This window comes from Dermochelys coriacea, chromosome 1, assembly GCF_009764565.3.
Source record: "Dermochelys coriacea isolate rDerCor1 chromosome 1, rDerCor1.pri.v4, whole genome shotgun sequence".
In the NCBI taxonomy this organism is placed as follows: Eukaryota; Metazoa; Chordata; order Testudines; family Dermochelyidae; genus Dermochelys; species Dermochelys coriacea.
This window is the reverse complement of record NC_050068.2, coordinates 62,896,401-62,919,231: the sequence shown is the minus strand read 5'-3', so window position 1 is coordinate 62,919,231 and position 22,831 is coordinate 62,896,401. Positions and strand designations below refer to the sequence as shown.

Genomic DNA, 22,831 nt, shown 5'->3' with positions numbered 1-22,831 from the left:
TGAATAAAAGTTCTGAGCCTTTGAAGAATAATAAATAATGATTTAAAGAGGCTTTAAAATGAAGCTTTAAAATTTTCCCTGTGAAAACTATAGGGATGAGATTTCAAAAACGTTCAGTGTTGGTAAAAAGTCCCTTTGATTTCAGTGGGAGCAATGCTAGGCCAATACTAAACACTTTTGAAAATCTTGCCCTAAGTTGCCTCTTCTAGAATACTATGATGAATATTTTAATAAAATATTTGCATATATCATTGCCTGTTTTAAAAGGGAAGGTCTGAAGATTTCCTTTTTCAGCTAATTACTATCTAGAAAGTTTCAATTGCTTAGCTCATGAAAATATTGTATATTTACATGGCCTTGCAGTGCGTTTTATGCTTTGAGGCTTAACACTGTTCTGGGACAGCAAAGGCCAGTGAGAACCATGAATTATTTCACTAAAGTACAACCCACCCATCTTTACTCCAAACCCTTCATTTTGTAGCTATTTCTTCATCCTCTTCTAAGTATATCAGCTGAACAGACTGACTTGGGTTCAGCTGGCAGCTTTATAAAATGGCAAAGGCTTTTACCGGGTTACTTCTTAAAAGATAGTCACTCAAGGATCATAATTTAACAAACTCTGGTTTGCCAGAGGAATAAAACAAGAAAGCCATAATAATAATTAGTGATGAGACTGATGTCACAGCTAGGAGTGTGTGGCATGGGTAGGAGCAGCCATGTGCTAAATCTTTGACATCAGCCTCTAGCTAGTGGGTATCAGGATGCGTTGGGAGAGTAGCTTCTAGGATGGTGGTGGTGGTGGTGGTGAGGATTTTAAGGCTCACACCCTTTCTGGATTCAGAGTAGCAGCCGTGTTAGTCTGTATTCGCAAAAAGAAAAGGAGTACTTGTGGCACCTTAGAGACTAACAAATTTATTAGAGCATAAGCTTTCGTGAGCTACAGCTCACTTCTGTGTCTTTTGAACGATGCACAAAATACACAAACTGCCCTGGACAGGATGTTTAGGGGAGGGCGAAGATTGAAGCTTCATTGTCCCAGCCATTTCTCTATCCTACATCCAGACTAAACCAAGGCTGATATTTCATAACATAAAAATAATACATAACAAATGGAAGAAATGGGAAGTTGATTGTAATAAATGTAAATCAGAAGCTTAGAATTGTAGAAAGTTTATAAGAGAAGCAAAGGGACACAAGGACAAATCTATGGTCTGCAGAGTGAAGGGTCATAAGAAGGAGTTAAGTATATTAGGAACAAAACAAATCGTAACAATGGTATTTGGTCCATTACTAGATGGCAATGGTAGAATCATCAATAATAACACAGAAAAGGCTGAAGTGGTCAATAAATTTTTCTGTTATGGATTTGAGGAAAAAAACAGATGATAGATCCTATGATTATGATAACACTTTTTCCATTCCCTAGTATCTCAGGAGGATGTTAAATAGTAGCTACTAAAATTAGACATGTTTAAATCAGAAAATCCAGCTAACTTATTTGAACAAGAGTTTTAAGGGAGCTGCCTGATGAGCTGGCTGGACTCTATTGTTGATTTTTAGTAAGTCTTAGTACACTGGGGAAGTTGCCCAAAACTGGAAGAAAGTTAGTGTGCCAACATTTTAAAAGGGTAAATGGGATGATGCAGTTAATTATAGGCCTGTCTTGCCTTGGACTGATGTCAGAATGAGAATGGAGTGGCTGATATGGGACTCAATTAATAAAGAATTAAAGGAGGATAATTAATGCCAATCAACATGGGTTTATGAAAAATAGATCTTGTCAAACTAACTTGATATTTTTTTTTTCTTCATTGAGATTACAAGTTTGGTTGATAACGGTAATAGTGTTGATTGTAATATACCCAGACTTCTCTACTACATTTGACTTGGTACACACAACATTTTTTATTAAAAATCTAGAATTGTGTAAAATTAACATGGCACACATTAAATGGATTAAAAACTGGCTAACTGATGTGTCTCAAAATGTAATTGTGGACAAGGAATCATTATCAAGCAGTGTGTTTCCAGCGGGCTGCTGTATAGAGCGGTTCTTGGCCCGAAGCTATTTAGTATTTTTATCATTGACATGGGAGAACACACAAAATCATCACTGATGAAGTTTGAAGATGATACAAAAATTGGCGGAGTCATAAATAATGAAAAGGACAGGTCACTGTTGCAGGGATATCTGGTAAACTGGGTGCAAACAAACAAGGGAGACCCTGACAGGAGAAAGAAGCCAAACCAAATGGGCTGAGCTCCAGTGAAAAAGTGCTAGGACTTGTGGCTTTAGGTGGAGCAGACTGACAGAGGAAGAGCTCTGGGTGTGGCAGCAGAATCAGAGCTAGGTATGAACTGTTGAATTACATAAGAATGTCCATCCAGGGTCAGTCCAGTGGTCTATCTAGCTCAGTATCCTGTCTTCCAACAGTGGCTGATGCCAGATGCTTCAGGGGGATGAACAGAACACGGCAATTATTGAGTGATATATCCCATCATTCAGTCTCAGCCTCTGTCCCTCTTAGGGGACATCCAGAGCATGGGATTGCGTCCCTGACCACCTTGGCTAGTAGCCACTGATGGATCTATCCTCCATGAACTTATCTAATTATATTTTGAACCCATTTATACTTCTGGCCTTCGTAACATCCCTGGCAATGAATTCCACAGGTTGGCGCTGTGTTGTGTGAAGTACTTCCTTTTGTTTGTTTTAAACCTGCTGCCTATTAATTTCTTTGGGTGACCCTTGGTTCTTGTGTTCTGTGAAGGAGTAAATAACACTTACTTTCTCCACACTGTTCATGCTTTTATAGACCTCTATCTTATCCCCCCTTAGTCTTCTCTTTTCCAAGCTGAAAAGTCCCAGTCTTTTTTTAATCTCTCTTCATATGAAAACTGTTCCATATCCTTAATCATTTCTGTGACCCTTCTCTGTACCTTTTCCAATTCCAATACATCTTTTTTGAGATGGGGGTGACCGGAACTCCACACATTCAAGGTGTGGGCATACCATGGATTGATATTTTCTGTCTTATTCTCTATCCTGTTCCTAATGATTCCTAACATTGTTAGCTTTTTGACGGCCAGTGCACCTTGAGCAGATATTTTCAGAGAATTATCCACAGTGACTCCAAAAGCTCTTTCTTGAGTGGTAACTGCTAAGTTAGACCCAAGCATTTTGTATGTATATTTGGGATTGTTTTCCAATGTTTTTTTACTTTGTAATTATCAACATAGAATTTCATCTGCCATTTTATTGCCCAGTCACCCAGTTTTGTGAGATCCCTTTGTAACTCTTCACAGTCTGCTTTGGACTTAACTATTTTGAGTGGTTTTCTACGATCTGCAAACTTTGTATCTCATTGTTTGTTCCTTTTTCCAAATGATTTATGTATATAATATATTGAACAGCATTGGTTTCAGTACAGATCTGTCAGGGATTTTGCTACTTACCTCTCTCCACTGTGAAAATTGACCATTTATTCCTCTCCCTTGTTTCCTATCTTTTAACCAGTTACTATCCATGAGAGGACCTTCCCTTTTATCCAATGACAGCTTACTTTGCTTAAGAACCTTTGGTAAGGGACCATGTTAAATGTTTTCTGAAAGTCCAAATAGAGTGATCCAGTGGATATAGTGTTTTCCACATATTTGTTGACCCCCTTAAAGAATTCTAGTAGAATTCTGAGTATGAACTTAATTTTGGGGAGTCATTGAGGAGTGTTTGGATTATTTTGCGATTAAGGAGTCTGAAGACTGTGTGAACTCTATTTGATGTTAAACCATCCCCAGTGAGGGGTGCTGCGAACCTGAACAGAAACTGTGTGAAATGCTTAAGGGGCCTGCAAGAGGAGGCTAACAAGGTCAGGATGCCTGCAAAGTGATTGTGACAGATCTCTGGGTACCCAGGACTGTGGGTTACCTTGTTAGCCCCTGCCCCAACATGCGGGATTAGTAACAGGGTATCAGCCCCCTAACGCCACCAGCCTTTCAGCCACTCAAGCAGGTAGAGACGGAAGGGGCACACAGAAGAATTCTTCTTTTTCTTCGAGTAGTGTCCCTATGGGTGCTTCACTTTAGGTGTCTGTGTGCCCCTGCACCTCTAATGGGAGATTTTTGGTAGCAATGTCTCATTGAGCCTGCACGCATGTGCTCTCCCTCCCTCGTGGTCTGCCTTGAGGCTATTTAGCACTGGGGGAGGGAGGAGAGGGAACTCCCTTCTCCACTGCCTTTGGCCTCTGACAGAACAAGCAGTTGTCCCTTCCTTATCTGTGTCATTAAAGTGAGCTGTAGCTCATGAAAGCTTATGCTCTAATAAATTTGTTAGTCTCTAAGGTGCCACAAGTACTCCTTTTCTTTTTGCGAATACAGACTAACACAGCTGCTACTCTGAAACCTAGCATAAGTAGTGTTTGTTTTGTTACCTTTGTTCTCCCTAAAAGTACTCAGGCTAGTGTTTTTATTTTATTCCTTTGGTTTAAAAAGAAAAGAGAAGAAGGAAAAGAACTTCACTTTTCTTCCCTGTCTGGGAGCATTCCCCCTCCCCCCCCGCATCTAGTAGACTTCTAATTATTTTCTTTTTCAGTTTAAAAAAAAAAAAAAGTAAAGACTATGTTCTTCTGTATATTCTTCCCTGCTAGAGAATGACACCCCTGCCCAGGGGCTTGCTTGGCTCTCTCTGCTCCAAGCGGTGCCTCTCCTGCCAGGAGTCAGTTCCTGTAATGGCCAGACACTCACTGTGCCTGGGAGACCCTCACAGAAGTGCTTTACCTGCCACACCTAAAACTGCAGCCTCACAGGGGGGAGGGATAGCTCAGTGGTTTGAACATTGGTCTGCTAAACCCAGGGTTGTGAGTTCAATCGTTGAGGGGGCCATTTAGGATCTGTGGCAAAAACTGGGGATTGGTCCTGCTTTGAGCAGGGGGTTGGACTAGATGATCTCCTGAGGTCCCTTCCAACTCTGATATTCTATGCAAGTATCTATGCAAGGAGCTGGGAGCTGAAGTAAAAATTCCTCCCTATAGAGAAAACACTTCAGTCTGCAGGGGACTCCGGTGGGCGTTGACCTTCAAAAGGGGTCGAGCGGTGAAGAGGCCAGAGAGAACGAGAGAGAGAGAGAGAGAGAGAGAAAGAAGCAGCCACCATCAGACTCCCCCTGGAAAGGCTCCTCCGTGCAAGTGGCCAGTCAGAAGGGTGTTCCCTAGTGCCGCCATCTCTGCACCGATCCCCGAGTACCCGGCCAGCCAGTGGGACTCCCCAGAGTGGGCACTGTTCACACGAAGCTCTGGAAGCTGAAACCTGAGAAGGGGCTTCCTGCTCTGAGCTCTGCTCTCAGCACCGACAAGGGGCTTCTGTAAGCTCTGGGCTGCTCTGAGTTCTACTCTGGGCAACTACTGCACCGAGAGGGCACCGTTACCGTACCACCTCTAAAAGAGCGACACAGAGAAGCCCTGCTGTCAGCTCTGCTTTGGCACCCAGACACCAGAGGCTTCCACCCTCGGCTCTGAGGCAACAATACTGTTCCCTAAGGAGCGGGGACAGTTACCGTACCATCTCTAAAAGAGCGGCATAGAGAAACCCTTTAGTACCAGATGCAACAAAACTCCCATCTAGGAAGTGTTCTGCACCTTCCCGACCATTGATACCGACTACAGAGACTCCTCTGGGTTCCGGATGAGCCCATGGTAACACAGGTGCTCTGATGCTCTGGAGACCTGTGGCCTCAGTACCCAGGGAGAGGAAATTACCATACCGTCTCTAAAAAAAGTGACACCAACAAACTTTTTGTACTGGGCAAAACTCTCTCATTTAGGGAGTGCTCTGCCCAACTATCGGTATTGACAGTGTACCAGGGACCCTACTCTGTGGTACCAAATGAACTCATGGTCCTCCAGGGTACCAGAGCTCATGCAGACCTGATGATTGGGGAAGAACCACAATCCCCATTACTTGGTACCAGGACCCCGGTATTGAGCACACCCTGGCACCCAGAATCGCTCTTAGCACTGGGCTTTATACTGCCAATACCCCAATCAGGGGAACCTTTACTCATTGACAAATCTGACACTGGCCAGGAGGAGATCATTCCCTGGCCCCTCAAGGTGGCCCACCACCACGCTACAAGGGTCCTCCCCAATTCCATCACGCCAACTGCCCATGCCTGCCTTCCTGCCTCTCCTTCCCAAGGCCATATTGTAACTCTTCGGGTATATACACACATGGCGCAACCGTCTCCAGTGTCTCTCAGGACACTGAGCCAGGGCAGGAAAGCACCTGAGCCAGGACAGGAGAAAACTTTTTCAGAACAAGAAAGAAGGGGGAAGGAAAAAAAAAAAACCTGAAGAGGAAGCAACATCTTCAGCATACTTCTCCTCATCTCTCCCAGATGAGACTGTGCTGCCCACCCCTCATTACTAGGTGAAGATTTAAGAACTTTCTGGATCTTACCAAAAGGGTGGCAGACAAGCTGCAGATTCCCTTACAGGAGGTGGCAGATACACATCACAAGTTGGTAGAAATTCTTCACACTACCGTCTCATCTAGAACTGTCCTCCCAATTAATGAGCTGATTCTAGATCCTACCAAAATCATCTGGCAGAGCCAGCCCCCATCGTACCAACCAGCAACAGAGTGTAAACAAAAACAACCCTACATCTCTACCCAAAGAGGCAGACTTAGTTTTCAACATCCGCAACTCTACTCTATCATAGTGGATTAGGTTAATGCATGAAGCAAGCAACATAATGCCAAGTCAACAATGATCAGGCTTCACAAGATGGCATATTCATCGACCACATTACTGTTTAGAGTCATAAATTACCAAACTGTCATGGCCAAAACAATTTTTTTAATCTTGGGAAACCCAGGATGTTTCTGAAACATTACTGGAAACACAGAAAGAACAGATTCAGACCATTCTTAGAGAAGGTCAGTTAATAGCCAGACCGGTCCTAGAGACACCACTGGATGTAGCTGTTACAGCTGCCCGCCCAGTCTCCATGACAGTGGTACTGAGGTGGGTTGTGTTTTCTTTTTTGTTCATTACACTTTTCTAGATTGTCCAAAGACTTCCAATTTGAAGAGCCAAACTCTTTGCGGAAAAGACAGATTTTCTCTCCACATCATGAAGGATTCTCGGACCGCAGTACACTCCGTAGGAATCTACACTGTGGAACAGAAGAGAAGATATACCTCTCAACCACACCACAGATCACAATCTTCTCAATACTCACCATCTCTGTGCTTTTATGAGCTACAGTGTAAGAGGCCCAGGGCTCAAAAGTGAGAACAGTCTGCACCCCAGTCCATGACCTCTCAAACTGCCTCTTATAAGCCCTTGGATGAGTTGGTTGGGGGCCTGAACAATGATACCTTACAGCATCAGCTGCCATCTATACACCTGTCATGCCACTCAGAAGTCACCTTACGTTACTTCTCAGCAGTTAGGACCAGGGCTCTAGAGCAAAGAGATTGATTTCTAGCCCTGAACCTACGGAATGCCTACTTCCATATCTCAATACAACCATTTTACAGGAGATTTCCTACTGCTTACCTTTGGGGCAGGATCACTATAGATACAGACTGCTCCACACAGGGTATTCTCCAAGGTTCACTTCATTGTAGTGGCATACTAACCCTGGTACAGTAACTTTATCAGCACCAACCTGATGTAGTACAAGCGAGAGCGCTCCTCTCACTACCCACATTCATCACCCGGGGACATATGTCTCCCTAATGTGCTGGGGAGCTTACCTACACAACAACAAGGTTCAGGACAAATGGCCTTCCACAGAAATGACCTTCCATATCACTCTTTTGGGTCTAAGGGCTGTCAGGAGGGCCTGTGCACAAACTCTGCCTTTCATCAAAAACAACACACACAGGTTATGATGGACTTAATGTGACCTGTATGTTTTGTATAAATTGCCAAGGAGCTGCCAGATCTCCCTCCATCTGCAAGACATCATTCAAACTTTGGAATTGATGCATCCATCACAATGTGCTCATCTCAGCTGTCTGTCTACAAGGGATACAGAACGGGATAACCAACAGTCTCAGCTGGAATTTTCTCACGACAATGAGTGTATACTGAATTCACAGGTGCTTCAAGATATAGCCACCCTTTGGGGAACCCAGCCTATGGATCTCTTTGCTACTTATCGGAACAAGAAAGGTCTTTGTTACTGCTCCAGGGCTGGTTTGGGAAAACATTCACTTGTAGTTGCCCTCATCTTCCCAGCGGATAGGACCCACTTGTATGTCTTTTCCCAGTTTCCTATCCTGTCCAAGAATCTGTTGAAAATTCAACAAAACAAAGAGAGAGTTATTGTGATTGCCCCTCTTGAGTATGACTGGCAAAGACTGGTGATTGCCCCTCTTGACTATGACTTGACTAAGTCTGGCTCCCTTACCTGATGCAGATGGCAGTATGCCCTCCTGTTCCTCTGATGTCCATCCATTCCTCACCCGCTCTCTCAAAACAGTGGGCTGACCCTTCACCCCAACCCTTGGGTCCTCCGCCTCCATGCTTGGATCTTTCTTTGTTCCAAGGCTTAGAAGCAGAATGCTCTGACAAGTTGAAACACATGTTTGAACACAACCACAAGTTGACCACTCCACATACCTATCTACAAAATGGAAATGACTCCAAGTTTGTACCATTCCAAACGGACAGACCCAGCCTCATCTTTCCTCCCTTTTTAAATTCTCACTCAGCTCCCTTAAGGTACATCTCATGGCAAAAATGGCTTCCCACTTGGTGTTTGCTCAACCACTAATGCGTAGATTCTTTAAGTGCATTGGGACTCTCTTCCCCCATGTGACACCACCCACTCCAGCCTGGGACTTTAATCTAGTTCTCAGGGCTTGGACTAGACATCCCTCTGAGTCCAGGGCAACTTGTTCTCTCTTATACCTGTCCATGATGACAGCATTTCTAATTGCCATTACCTCAGCTAGACAGGAGAAATAGCGGCCCTGATGGCACACCCATCATTCATGGCCTTTGTCTTAAAACTAAAACAAAACAAAAACTCTAAGGCCATATTCCAAGTTTCTCCCTACTTTTTCTGCACTTTCCATATAAATCAACAAATCCATCTCCCTGTTTTTTCCCAAAACCACATTGTGACAACTGGGAGACAATTGTGCATATATTAGATATTAGAAGGACATGAGTATCCTACTTGGACAGGACTAAGGACTTCAGAAAATCCCCTAAACTCTTCCTTTTGTCCACAGAAAGATCCTAAAGCTCTGTGATATTTCCTCAGTCTATCCAAATGTGTCTCTAGTTGCATTAACCACTTAGGAAGGGCGCAACTTGCTCCCGTCCATACGCACTCCATGAGATCAGTTCCTACCTCAATCTCCCCAATCTATAGAGCAATGATTGGGGCCTCTGTCCATACTTTCACAGAACATTATGTGATCACTGAAGATTTGGCTGCTGACACCATCTTCGATTCCACAGTACTCTCTGTAGTAAAAGACTCTGCTCCGAAGTCCCAGCCTCCAGTGGTGGGTACTGCTCCAGAGTCACCTAAAGTGGAGCACCCATAGGGACACTACTCGAAGAAGGAGAAGGAGAAGAGTTACTCACCTTGTGCAGTAACGATGGTTCTTCGAGATGTGTCCCCCTATGGGTGCTCCACAACCTGCCCTCCTCCCCTCTACTTCGGAGTTCTCTATAGTGCTCTGTGGTTGAGAGTGAGGGGGGTTCGCCCGTGCAGTGCTAAATAGCCTCAAGGCAGACCACGAGGGAGGGAGAGCACATGCGCGGGCTCAACGGGACTCTGCTCCCAAAAATCTCCGATTAGAGGTGTAGGGGTACACAGACCTAAGTGGAGCACCCATAGGGACACACATCTCAAAGAACCATCAAGTAACCATCGTTACTGCACAAGGTGAGTAACTTCCTCTTCATGGGGTCTTCTAGTCACTACCTCTCAAGGAGATGGATTTACTACAGTGACATAAAAACCCCTTCTGTTGCTTTAGCAAGTGTCTTCACTACAGCAGTGTAGCTGCAGCAGTAGCACTGTGGTGCAGTCATGCCCAGGGAAACTCCAAAAAACAAGCACAACTAAATCATCTGAAGGCATTCCACTTAAGCAGAATTACTATCAGCACTGAGTAGCAGCCATTGCGGTAAAGCATAATGAGGTTTAAATTTGTCTCCTGGGAGATGTCCTAATTAAATGAAGTGCATTATTGAATTCAAATTCAAATGTTAATTTTGTAGAACTACATTTTTTAGGTTGTTGGCCCCTAATGTGGGAGCTGGCAGCTCTAGAAAAGCAGTACTTGTGGCACCTTGGAGACTAACAAATTTATTAGAGCATAAGCTTTCGTGAGCTACAGCTCACTTCATCGGATGCATTTGGTGGAAAAAACAGAGGGGAGATTGATATACACACACAGAGAACATGAAACAATGGGTTTATCATACACACTGTAAGGAGAGTGATCACTTAAGATAAGCCATCACCAGCAGCAGGGGGGGAAAGGAGGAAAACCTTCCATGGTGACAAGCAAGGTAGGCTAATTCCAACAGTTAACAAGAATATCAGAGGAACAGTGTGCAGCTCTAGATATCACACAATAACAACTCTTCCATTCACTGGAACTGTGACTAATACTTTTCAAGAACTTGGTGTCATGGGGCCATTATTATGAAAAGAGGCACAGGTCCCCTGGCCTCAGAACTATTGGTGGTGGTGGTGTTGAAAAAACCTGAAAGCTTTGCCCCACATCCCAAACCAAATAACATTTATGAGGGGATTAGACCTATTGCTTTTCCATAACACATTCAGCCTTTCTCCACAAGTCCTATAAAATAAGAGTGAAGAATATCATCTCCCGAGGCGGTACCATGGGCTGGTATCTCAGAGCCCTGTATAAAAGAACTATATTAAAAAAAAAATTATCCAAAGACACAAGATCTAAAAAAGCAAAGGGAGCGATATCAAGAGTTATAGGCAAAAGAAATGAGATGTTTATAGATGAGTTTTGAAGAAAGGTAGAGTAGATTAGGCAGAAAGAGGGAGGAGAAATTTGTCAGAGGTAGGAACAAATGATGTTTCGCTCCCCTATGGTGGTCAGATTGTGTGAAGTGTCAGAAGCATCTGTTGCTAATAATAGTGGCTGATGTGCATCTCTGTTCTCAATAGCAGCCGTGTTAGACTGTATTCGCAAAAAGAAAAGGAGTACTTGTGGCACCTTAGAGACTAACAAATTTAGACTAACAGCTCACGAAAGCTTATGCTCTAATAAATTTGTTAGTCTCTAAGGTGCCACAAGTACTCCTTTTCTTTCTGTTCTCGATGTAATTTTGCATACTGCCTTAGATTACCGCACATTGTATTTATTCAGCATTGACATTGCAATTGCAGTGTTACACTCTGACCCTGCTTTTGTGGGGCTATGTTTGCTACAAGTTTTTAAATGATATTTTAAAAACCAGTTCAGTTTAACACGTTTTATCCTGCCATTGTGAATCAGGCAAGGCACATAAGGACTTAACTGAGGTGGGGTAGCTACTGAATTTGATGTAATTACACAAGGGATAAATTTGGCAAACTGACATTTCTCTCTCCTGCGCTTATTCTGGACTGTGTCTGAGATTAAGTGCTTTCTAACATATAGACATTGAAACACTGGTTTTGAAATGATGGATGATCTAATGGTCCCTTCTGGCCTTAAAAATCGATGAATCTGTTCTATAAGCTTTCAGGCATTCTGCCTAATGCTTCTTGCAGAAATTTTTTGTCTGAGGGTGCAGACATTTACCATACGTGTAGTTTGACTTCTGTATTTAAGGAGGGGCCACTCCAGTCAGGCCAACAGGGACGCCTGTGTGTGTATGGCATATTCCGTGCCTGCCCACAGGGGTGCCATTTCAGATTTTTTGGTGGAGGAAGGGGGATGGTCAACTTTAATTGTAATTCCAGGGGCCATTAGACAACTGAAAACTCTTGTTTTTTGGCAGATAATAACTTATATCTGACAGGAGCACTGTATCTAATTCCTATATCAAGAAAGAAAAATAAATAAATATTAGACCCTCTCAACTCGAATACTAATGTGTTCTGACCAGTGTTCCCTCAAATTTTTTACATCCATGTGTGGAATGAATTTTGTTGTGTACAAATATGGAGGAGATGTGTGACACATCCCCTTCATATTGATGCACATAACAAAATTCATGTGGTGGGGGTAGGGCCAAGGGGTTCAGAGTGTGGGAAGGGGCTTGGGGCTGGGACATAGGGTTGGGGTGTGGGGGGATGAGAGGTCTGGCTGGGGTTGTGGGCTCTGGGGTGGGGCTGGGGGTGTGGGCTCCAGCTAGGGGTGAAGGCTCTGGGGTGGGTCTAGCGATGAGGGGTTTGGGGTGTGGGAGGGGGCTCAGGGCAGGGGCAGAAGGTTATTGTCTCTGGGGTGTAGCTGGGGATGAGGGGTTTGGGGTGCAGGCTTCCCTGGGAGGGGAGAAAGGACTCCCCCACAGCCCTCTCCCCGGCTGCGGCAGCTCTGGCAGGGCTGGGCTGGGCTGGGGGAGGAGTTCCTCTCTCCCGGCCATGGCAAGTTTGGGGCAGGTCCATGCTGGGGCCAGCGGAGAGAGACATCTCTTCCCCGCCGCAGCCCTGAGCCCCTGAGCAGGGCTTAATAGGCAGCTACACAGCTGGTTCTGACAGCTTGTGGCAAGTCACTTAAGGGACAATGGTTAGATTTAAAACTTTAATGTATATTCTTACTCAAATACTCTTACTGAAGTCAGAAGGGACCATCGTGGTTATCTAGTCTGACCTCCTGCACACTGCAGGACACAGAACCTCACCCACTCACTCCCGTAATAGAACCGTAGCCTCTGGCTGAATTACTGAAGTCCTCAAATCATGGTTTAAAGCAGGGGTCGGCAGCCTTTGGCACATGGCACATCAGGGTAATCTGCTGGCAGGCCGCGAGACGTTTTGTTTATGTTGACCGTCTGCAGGCACGGCCCCCCGCAGCTCCCAGTGGCCGCGGTTTGCCGTTCCCAGCAAATGGGAGCTGTGGGAAGTGGCACACATCTAGTGTCCCTTCTTCAGCCATTGGGGATTTTTGCTACAGGCAGTCACCAATGGGCCATATGCATTGTAGGCAGTCCTGTCATACCATTCCCTCCAGAAATTTATCAGGCTCAGTCTTGAAGCTAGATAGGTTTTTTTGCCCCCACTGCTCCCCTTGGGAGGCTGCTCCAGAACTTCACTCCTCTGATGATTAGAAACCTTTGCCTAGTTTCAAGCCTAAACTTGTTGAAGGCCAGTTCATATCCATTTGTTCTGGGGTCCACATTGCAGTGCTTAATTTAAAGAACTCCTCTCCCTTCCTGGTATTTATCCCTCCTATGTATTTATAGGGAGCAATTGTATCTCCCCCTGCCTTCTTTTGGTTGGGCAAAACAAGTCAAGCTCTTTGAGTCTCCACTCATAAGGTAGGTTTTCCATTCCTCAGATCATCCTAGTAGCCCTTCTCTGCATCTGTTCCAGTTTGAATTCACCTTTGTTGAACACTGGAGACCAGAGTTGCACACTGTATTCCAGATGAGGTCTCACCAGTGCCCTGTATCATGGTACTAACACTTCCCTGTCTCTACTGGAAATACCTTCTCTGACGCACCACGGACTGCATTAGCCTTTTTCAAGGCTGAATCACATTGACTGTTCATATTCATTCTGTGATCAATCAATATACCCAGGTCTTTCTTGTCCTCTGTCACTTCCAACTGATGAGTCCCCAGCTTATAGTAAAAATTCTTTTTTTTTAGCCCCTAAGTGCATGACCTTGCACTTTGTACTACTAAATATCATCCCATTTCTATTACTCCAGTTTACAATGTCATCCAGATCGTCTTGTATGATATTTCTAGCCTGATGGTTCATCTTTCAGTATGACCTATTGTAGTCTCCTCTTTAACCAGTTCCTGTTCAGCTTTCAGTTCTCATATTCATCCCTATCTTCTCCAGTTTAACTAATAATTTCTCTTGTGTAACTGTATCAAATCATTACACAAAGTAAAACTATTTCCCCATGTTTATTCCCCCCCCCAACCACTGTTCCTCAGACGTTCTTGTCAACTGCTGGAAATGGCCCACCTTGATCATCACTACAAAAGGTTTTCCCTTCCCCCCCCCCCCGCTCTCCTGCTGGTAATAGCTCGCCTTAAGTGATCACTCTGGTTACAGTGTGTATGGTAACACCCATTGTTTCATGTTCTCTATGTATATAAATCTTCCCACTGTATTCTCCACTGAATGCATCTGATGAAGTGAGCTTTAGCTCACGAAAGCTTATGCTCAAATAAATTTGTTAGTCTCTACGGTGCCACAAGTACTCCTTTTTCTTTTTGCGAATACAGACTAACACGGCTGCTACTCTGAAACCTGTATCAAATGCCTTACTGACATCCAGGTAGATTAGAGCTACTGCATTTCTTTTGGCTAAACAAATCAATTATCTCCTCAAAGAAAGATATTAATAACTTTGTCAAGAATCGGGGGGGTAATCGTGTTAGTCTGTATCCACAAAAACAACAAGGAGTCCGGAGGCACCTTAAAGACTAACAGATTTATTTGGGCATAAACTTTCATGGGTAAGAAAAACTTCAGATGCATAGAGTGAAAATTACAGATGCAGGCATCATTATACTGACACATGAAGAGAAGGGAGTTACCTCACAAATGGAGAACAAGTGTTGATGCTACCTGTAAGTTCCGAGTCATGCACGGATGTGTGACTGGCCCATGTGACTCCAAAACTCCATATTGTAGCTGGGATTCTACATGGGGGGAGGGAGTGGTGTCCACCCACAAGAGAGAGTCTATTTAAACCCCGGGGAGACCCCTCCATTTTGTCTTCAGCTGGCTCAAGAGAGAGCCTCTCCACACCGAAGGATACCTGAAAGAAACTGGAACAAAGGACAGTAACTACAGGGGGTGTGAGTGATTGCTGGACCCAGACTAGAAAGAGACTAGTCTGTAAAAGGAAGCTTGCTGGAATTCCTCTGAGGGTGAGGTTTTTATTTGTATTCAGTTTTCTTACTGTATTAGAGATAGACGTGTGTGTTCTATTTTATTTTGCTTGGTAATTCACTTTGTTCTGTCTGTTACTACTTGGAACCACTTAAGTCCTATTTTCTGTATTTAATAAAATCACTTTTTTACTTATTAATTAACCCAGAGTATGTATTAATACGGGGGGGGGGGCAAACAGCTATACATATCTCTCCATCAGTGTTACAGAGGGTGAACAATTAGAGTTTACTCTGTATAAGCCTTATACAGGGTAAAATGGATTTATTTGGGGTTTGGACCCCATTGGAAGTTGAGCATCTAAGTGTTAAAGACAGGGACATTTCTTAAGCTGCTTTCAATTAAGCCTACAGCTGTTAGGGGACGTGATTCAGACCTGGGTCTGGGTTTGCAGCAGGCTAGCGGGTCTGGCTCAAACCAGGCAGGGCACTGAAGTCCCAAGCTGGGAGGGCAGGAAAAGCAAGGGTAGAAGTAGTCTTGGCACATCAGTTGGCATCCCCAAAGGGGTTTCTGTGATCCAACCCATCACGGTGGCCATGCATCTGAAGAAATGGGTTTTTTACCCATGAAAGCTTATGCCCAAATAAATCTGTTAGTCTTTAAGGTGCCACCGGACTCCTGGTTGTATTGTAACTTTGTGACTACTTCCTGAATACAACAACTGAAACAACTGTAGAAAAATGTACAATTACTTTCTGTCATTTAGGCTACTTACTTTTTGCAGTTCACCAAACTTGGAACAGATCATTTAACTTTAGAAAACATCCTAACAGCCCTTTCTTATCATAATCACCTGTTAATCACTGTGTTTATAAATGAAATTCTGACTCCATGTCTCTGGGGTGCAAGCTGGGAGCAGCACATCGCCTGTCTCCTCTGTGGATTCAATTGCACACTCGGACTGCCAGCCTGAGGCTTGCAATTTGGGGGGGGAATGCCTCCCCATACTCCCCCCCGCCCCATACCACTCCCAAACTCCGCCTATGATGTTTACATTGTTTTGTTTTGTTTGTTACTGTTATAAACTTGCCATGGGCATTGGTTTTAATTTCTAATGCTTAGAATTTTTCTTACAGGTGCAGATTCACTCTACAGAAACAGTTTTAGCTTCAGTAATGAAAAACTTAACTCTCCAACAATGTCAATTCCAACTCCAACTTTACCATCTCCAGCAGTAACTTCTTGTAAAGGTAAATCTCATAATTTTATTTTAGGTGTTTAAGTTTCTTCTGAACTCTGAGTGGTGCAGACTCATCTATGTAAAATGTTAATCTACTGATATTTAAGATGCGAACAAACTCCTGAGTGTTAGTATTAAGACTACTTCAAACATAAGTCCTACTAGTATCTATGCTAAACACCAATGGCACACTAGGTGTAATGTCTGCAATAACCAATGGTTCACAGGTGGGCCTGCCAACTCTATTAGCTATAAATCTACAGCATTAAAGAAAACATTAGTTTTTGGCTGATCTAAAATTGTGATGTGTCTTACTAAACACTTACTTGAATGGGTTTATTTTCATTGTAGAGTTAACTCATGGTACAACTTGAATGTTGTCTAAGTCATCCTATGCACACAAAAACGCTTAACTTGAGTGCAGGGGCGCTTTTAATGCAAGTTGGCTGGCCTGTCGGGGTGGATAGCTATAACTTGAGTTAGCACAACTTGTCAGCTGCTGACACAATTCTTCTTTGCAGTATCACTGCTCTCACTTGAGCTGGGCTAACTTGAGAGGCCTTAACTTGAGCGCAGATAACTAACGCCTTTTCTGAAGAGTGATGTCTGCACTGCAGCTGGGAGTATGCTTCCCAGCGGGGACAGGCAGACCTGTACTAGATCTGCTTGTGCTAGCATGCTAAAAATAGCAGTGTGGCCAGTGGTCCAGCTGGTGGCTCGGGCTGGCCAACTGAGTCCTATACCCAGGGGGCTGGGTGGGTTTGTACTCAAGGGGTTAGCCTGAGCCATGCCGCCATGGCCACGCTGCTATTTTAAGGCAGTAGAGCGAGCAGAACTAGCATGGATCAATCTGCCTATGCTGGGAAGCACACTCCCAACTATAGGGCAGACATACTGTAAGCCAATGAAAGGAACAGGCATATATTCAGGCTACACAGAGCTTTCACATAGAGTAGCACCTCAGAGTTACGAACTGATCGGTCAACCACACACTTCATTTGGAACCAGAAGCATGCAATCAGGCATCAGAGATGGAAAAATAAAAGAAAAAGCAAATACTGTACAGTATAGTAGTGTGTTAAATGTAAACTACTAATAAAAGGGGAAGTTTAAAAAAAGATTTGACAAGATAAAGAAACTTTCTGTTCTTGTTTAATTTAAATTAAGATGGTTAAAAGCAGCATTTTTTTTTCTGCATTGTAAAGTTTCAAAGCCATATGAAGTCGATGTTCAGTTGTAAACTTTTGAAAGAACAACCATAACGATTTGTTCAGAGTTACAAACAACCTCCATTCCCAAGGTGTTCATAACTGAGGTTCTACTGTACTTGCTCAAGTATTTTGCCCACCTTCATTCATATTATCTGCATACATGTATGGAGATCTACTGTCACATTCTGGGGTGCAGTCCAGGCTAGTGAGGGGTTGTCACCACTTGTCCCGCAACCTTGAGTGCCTCACAATGCTAGCTCTTGTAGCTCCCAACTGGGCTGCTCACAAACAGCCTGCCAGCATGCAAGTCACACCCTGAGTGTTTGTGTATAGCTGCAGCCCTGGTCCAGCAGCTCTGATCCAAGTAGCCTGTCAGCAACACACTAGTCACACTCTGGCTTCCACAAGCCTTGGTTACTATTTGCATCCCCAACACACTTCCAGTCCTGAATTTTCCCAGACACCCGTGGCCTGCACTGTCCAAACCTCTCCTGGACAGTTCAGATATTAAAGGTCTGTTGCCCCTGTAAAGGGTCAATAATCAAGTTTACTGCTTTAACTGGAGGTACCAAACAGTTCAGTTTAAACACAACACTGGATTAGTTTAGATTAAAAATAAAACAAGTTCATTTAACTACAAAGAGAGAGGTTTTAAGTGAGTACAAATATATGGTAATAAATTCAGAAATGGTTATAAGAGAATAAAGATAAAACACTTTCTAGTAGCTGAAACTTAACAAGCTAGACTTGATTTAAGGTAAAATCCTTATCACAGGTTGCCAGCAACATGGTTGAGCAATTTCTCAGGTCAGGATCTCCCCCCAAAGTCAAAGGGCTGGTTCCTTTGTCCTAGGTGAAAGAGAGTTTGGGGTGTTTTTTCCCCCTCACATTTATAGTCCAGTCAACTTTTGAAATGTAAATTTCTGAGGATTACCCACAGAAAAAATTCATTCCAGTTGAGAGGATGCACACATGGAGTCTTATGGTGAAAGAAGTTCCATGCTGCTGTTTGCTAAAATGCAGATCGATCTTTTCCTGCTTTCCTTCATTGCCAAAGAATGGCAATCACCTGTCAAGTGGCTAATCAACTTTGATAACACCTGGCTAGAGGTGTCAGCTTGTCCTTTATATTTGAGAAACCAGTTTACTCATTTCCTTGACTTCTCTAATAAACACACTGTAGTCATAATTTCAGTTTATAATAATAAAAATTTCATAACTCTAAATACGCATTTTGTACACACATTACACAAGAATATAAATGATCAGTGTGGTTTTTAGTTTTTAAATGATACCTCACAAGGCATATTTTGTAAAAAGATGAGTACAATAGTCTTCAGAGTAGCAGCCGTGTTAGTCTGTATTCGCAAAAAGAAAAGGAGTACTTGTGGCACCTTAGAGACCAACAAATTTATTTGAGCATAAGCTTTCGTGAGCTACATGAAAGCTTATGCTCAAATAAATTTTAGTCTCTAAGGTGCCACAAGTACTCCTTTTCTTTTTGTGAGTACAATAGTGTGTAGGGTGTGAATACAGAGATGCTTAGGGTCACACCTACCCATATGTGAACACACATGCTGACATGCCATATATTTAATTTAAATTCCTTACATAACCTAAGCTAAGGCAATATTAAGGCTGTGCAATTGAGCACCCATTACAGGGAATGTGGAGGGATTTACTTAGGAGGAAAGATGAAAAAGCTACATATGTACAGTTTGATTAAGCCATCTAAGGGGTGGTGGGGACATAACCTTACAAGTATTTGTATATATCAGAATTAACTATTAAGAATTAATAATTATATTATTAATTAATAAATAATTAATAATAATAATTAAGAATTAACTATTTACCTTGGTACTAGGGAGGTAATAATGAGGAATAATGGGATCCAATAAAGCTGGCAGCAGAGACTTAGCAAAGAATTCGAATTAATTCGAATTAATTCGAATTAATTCGAATTAATTCGAATTAATTAGAATTAATTAGAATTAATTAATTAGAATTAGAATTAATGCATCCGATGAAGTGAGCTGTAGCTCACGAAAGCTTATGCTCAAATAAATTTGTTAGTCTCTAAGGTGCCACAAGTACTCCTTTTCTTTTTTCAAAGAATTAGACTGACTGTCTGGAAGCTATTTCTGAGAGCAAGGTTTATTTGATTGTGTAATAGTCTCTAGAAGGAAGTGATAGAAGCCACTTGCAATATTAAAAAACTAGATTGGACAGAATACCAGAATATATACATAAATAACAATTCTTCACTATCAAGGAGTGGACATCTAAGAGTGATGGAAAAAGCTTAACTTTTTTAAGGAAACAAAATGAGTTTTGCTCTAATGTCATCATGTGACTAACTCCCAAAAATAAAGGAATCAAAATTTTAGGCCAGATATACGGACAGTCTTTTCTCTGAAGCATTTGGACATTGCGGTAGGACTATTAAAGGAAGAGGTCAAGGAACTTCTCTGAAGATAATCAAGAAGAGATGAGATACTACTGGGAATAATGTTGAGAGTTGTCCTTCAAAATTCAAGTGGTTTCTAATGGCCTTTATTTGCCTCAGTGACAGAGACTTGCATTTTTCACTTATAAACAGTGCTGACCTTATTCTTTTATTTTGCAGCAAAGCTTGGGGACACAAAAGAACTAGAAGACTTTATTGCTGATCTTGACAGGACATTAGCAAGTAAGTAGATTCACTTTGTGTGGTACCTTAAAAATGATGGAAGTCAAAGTATTTACAATGTAAAACATCAGCAGAGATGGTATTTTTACATAATTTTTACCGTATTTTTACATAATTTCCTTTAAAATATTAGAAGTTTTTTTGTCTTTGTTGTGGGAGAAGTAATGGGGTAGAACATGGGGACAGATCTGCCTTTGTCCATGTATTTGTACTTTTAGGTCTCTTTAGTCTGCTTTTCCTGTCTGATAGTGTGATCATATGCTACATAGATGCTCTCATTTATCCACTCCCCTCTCTCCTTGTATATAGTCCCATTTTTTAGCAGCCAAATTCAACTTGATTTTGACTAACACTTTCTTACATATAGCATTTTTGGGACATGAAACAAGCCATATATTATGAAGTTGCTTTGATAGTACACCTATTATGCAAGCAAGAGTTCTTCAAAAACTGATTCAACACCATGAAAAACAGGCTTGTGTCTCATAGTCCTATAAGTCTAAATAACTGGCCAGTAACTATGAATGACCGGTATAAATATAAGTATTAGACTGCTGTCATTATCTTTACAAAATGATTATGAAATGGAAGCCCATACTTTATACTTCACATTTAAAAAAAAAAAAACACAGTTGATCTAGTCTCCATTAAATACAGACCAAATTTTTCACTACCTGACAATCTGTTATTCAGTTACACTATTCTTTGGCTCTTCATCAGACTATGGAAAAACTCTTCTCTTTTTAAATATTGTGTTACATCTGTTCCCCTTCTCACCGTTTGCCTGTGCTGTTCATTTGGGCCATGGTCTTGTATTCCTTTGCATGCAAACAGAGTGTTGAGCCCACTGGGCCCTAAATAAGCAGTACAAACAAAAAACGAAAGGTGTAACAAAAATTGATGGTGGGTTGTTGTTTTTTTTAAATCCTTTGTTTCCCCTTCTTTGTATTTTTTAAGCCTTAGTTGATTTGCCTTGAGTTTAACTCAAGACAACTTCTTTTATGATCATAAACTTGTGTTATGATCTGGCTTATTGGTGTTTAGCCTTTCTGTCTTTTCACTTGTATCTTAATTCTGGTCTAGTTTCACTTATTTTAAGTGTTTTCTTATTTACTCTCTTTTGCAATGGATCCATTCTAGAGCTATCCATTCTTTACCAGTGAGATTAAATTTATTAATCTGTAGACCCTTTTCAGAAAGGCAGAGAGTCAGGAGATTTGGTATTCAAGGAAGAGCAAAACCCAAAAAGGAGAGTCTGATACAACCTTTTATTTGGGTTTTTGCTGCTAGGGCTTTCACAGTTGTATTGCAGGTGACTTTCTTGGGCTGTCAGTTTCATATTGACTTCATGAGATTGTCCATTTCATAATGCAGGGCAAGTTGAGAGGGTGAATGCCACCTACTGCTGCTATAGTGCATTCTAATAAGACAATGGTCCATGGTTTTTCAACCCTGTCTTATTCATTCACAATGTAACCGCCTCTGCTTTCACATACCAACTTTATATTTGACTCTGTAATGCAGTGGAAAAGACCAACTTCAGTCTTGTATTACTATCACATATTTTGAGTTCTACTATATAGTTGGGGTTATGTAACAGCCTACACTTACTTGTGCAGACGCCTTTTGATACCTAAGACACACTAGAGCAGTGATTTTCTTAAACCAGTACAACTTTACAATCTTTATAACTTTTTGGCTTCTCTATATATTTTTTGTCTTTCTCCCCTTTCACGTCAGTTAAACAGCAGAGAATTTAAGAAACGGGACATCAAATAGACATTTTGTAAGTGAAACGTAATCTTGCTAAGTGTAGCATTTGAGATCTCTCATCTTTCATGTTTACAGGTATGTGAAGCAAAGGGATTTTTGGCATCATCCTTGTCTACAGGTAATTCCTTGAAAGATGCAATGAAGACCTAGTGATGTGGATCACTGAAAGCTGCTGCCATGTCTGACAACTGTCAACTTTGCTATCCAGCATATTCATCTTCTGAACATAACAATAGTCACTTTTGCTAAGCATTTAACTGATGACATCAGTTTTGTAACTTTGCAGCAGGCAGGATCAGATGACTTAAATGTGCCGTTACTATATTTTTTCTTAAAAATATCGCTTAAATTTTAATTTAAAATTGCTTTTATGAAAATATATTTGTAATTTTATATAGTTGGGAAACTTTAATGCTTTTAATATATTTTTGTATACAAATAAAACCTGAACTGAAATCTAGCTGTCTAAAAATCTCTGCGGGTTTAAGAAGATTGAAACTTAATAAATTAAACTTATCTCGGTTCCTGAGAACATGCATCAGATTTTAAAATGTCTGATAACTTACTTCATGATAGGCAAAATAACAAAATGCAGGCTTTATGCAAAACTACATTTTTCTCAATTAAAGGGCCAAAGTTGGTAATTGTGAGTATTACATATTTTAAATATCTAGGAAATTGAGCCAAATGCTGATTTCACAGTAGAATAAGTCTTGTATAATTCTACGGACTTCAGTACCCCTTAGGTGTGTGTGTGTGTGAGAGTTTTCAAGACCTATCCAAGAGACCCCTTAATGAACTTCAAAGCTTTGGTGGTGTCATTTAAATGTTGTTAATATTGAATGAACCACTCTAAGTCAAACACTGATTGGGAGCCAACACACCTAAGGCCAAGTTATTTAAAGAT

At 41.9% G+C, this 22,831-nt stretch overlaps 1 protein-coding gene across 1 annotated transcript in view; it reads left to right on the top strand.

Annotated features, from left to right (window-relative positions):
* Nucleotides 1-22,380, top strand: part of RGCC (regulator of cell cycle) — a 32,354-nt gene extending 9,974 nt beyond the window's left edge. Inside the window, exons 3-5 of the mRNA XM_038370411.2 lie at nt 16,145-16,258; nt 20,089-20,151; nt 22,000-22,380. Coding sequence (XP_038226339.1) covers nt 16,145-16,258; nt 20,089-20,151; nt 22,000-22,007 — 185 coding nt within the window. The 3' untranslated portion in view covers nt 22,008-22,380. The remainder of the gene's footprint in view (nt 1-16,144; nt 16,259-20,088; nt 20,152-21,999) is intronic.
* The last annotated feature ends 451 nt before the right edge of the window (nt 22,381-22,831 follow it).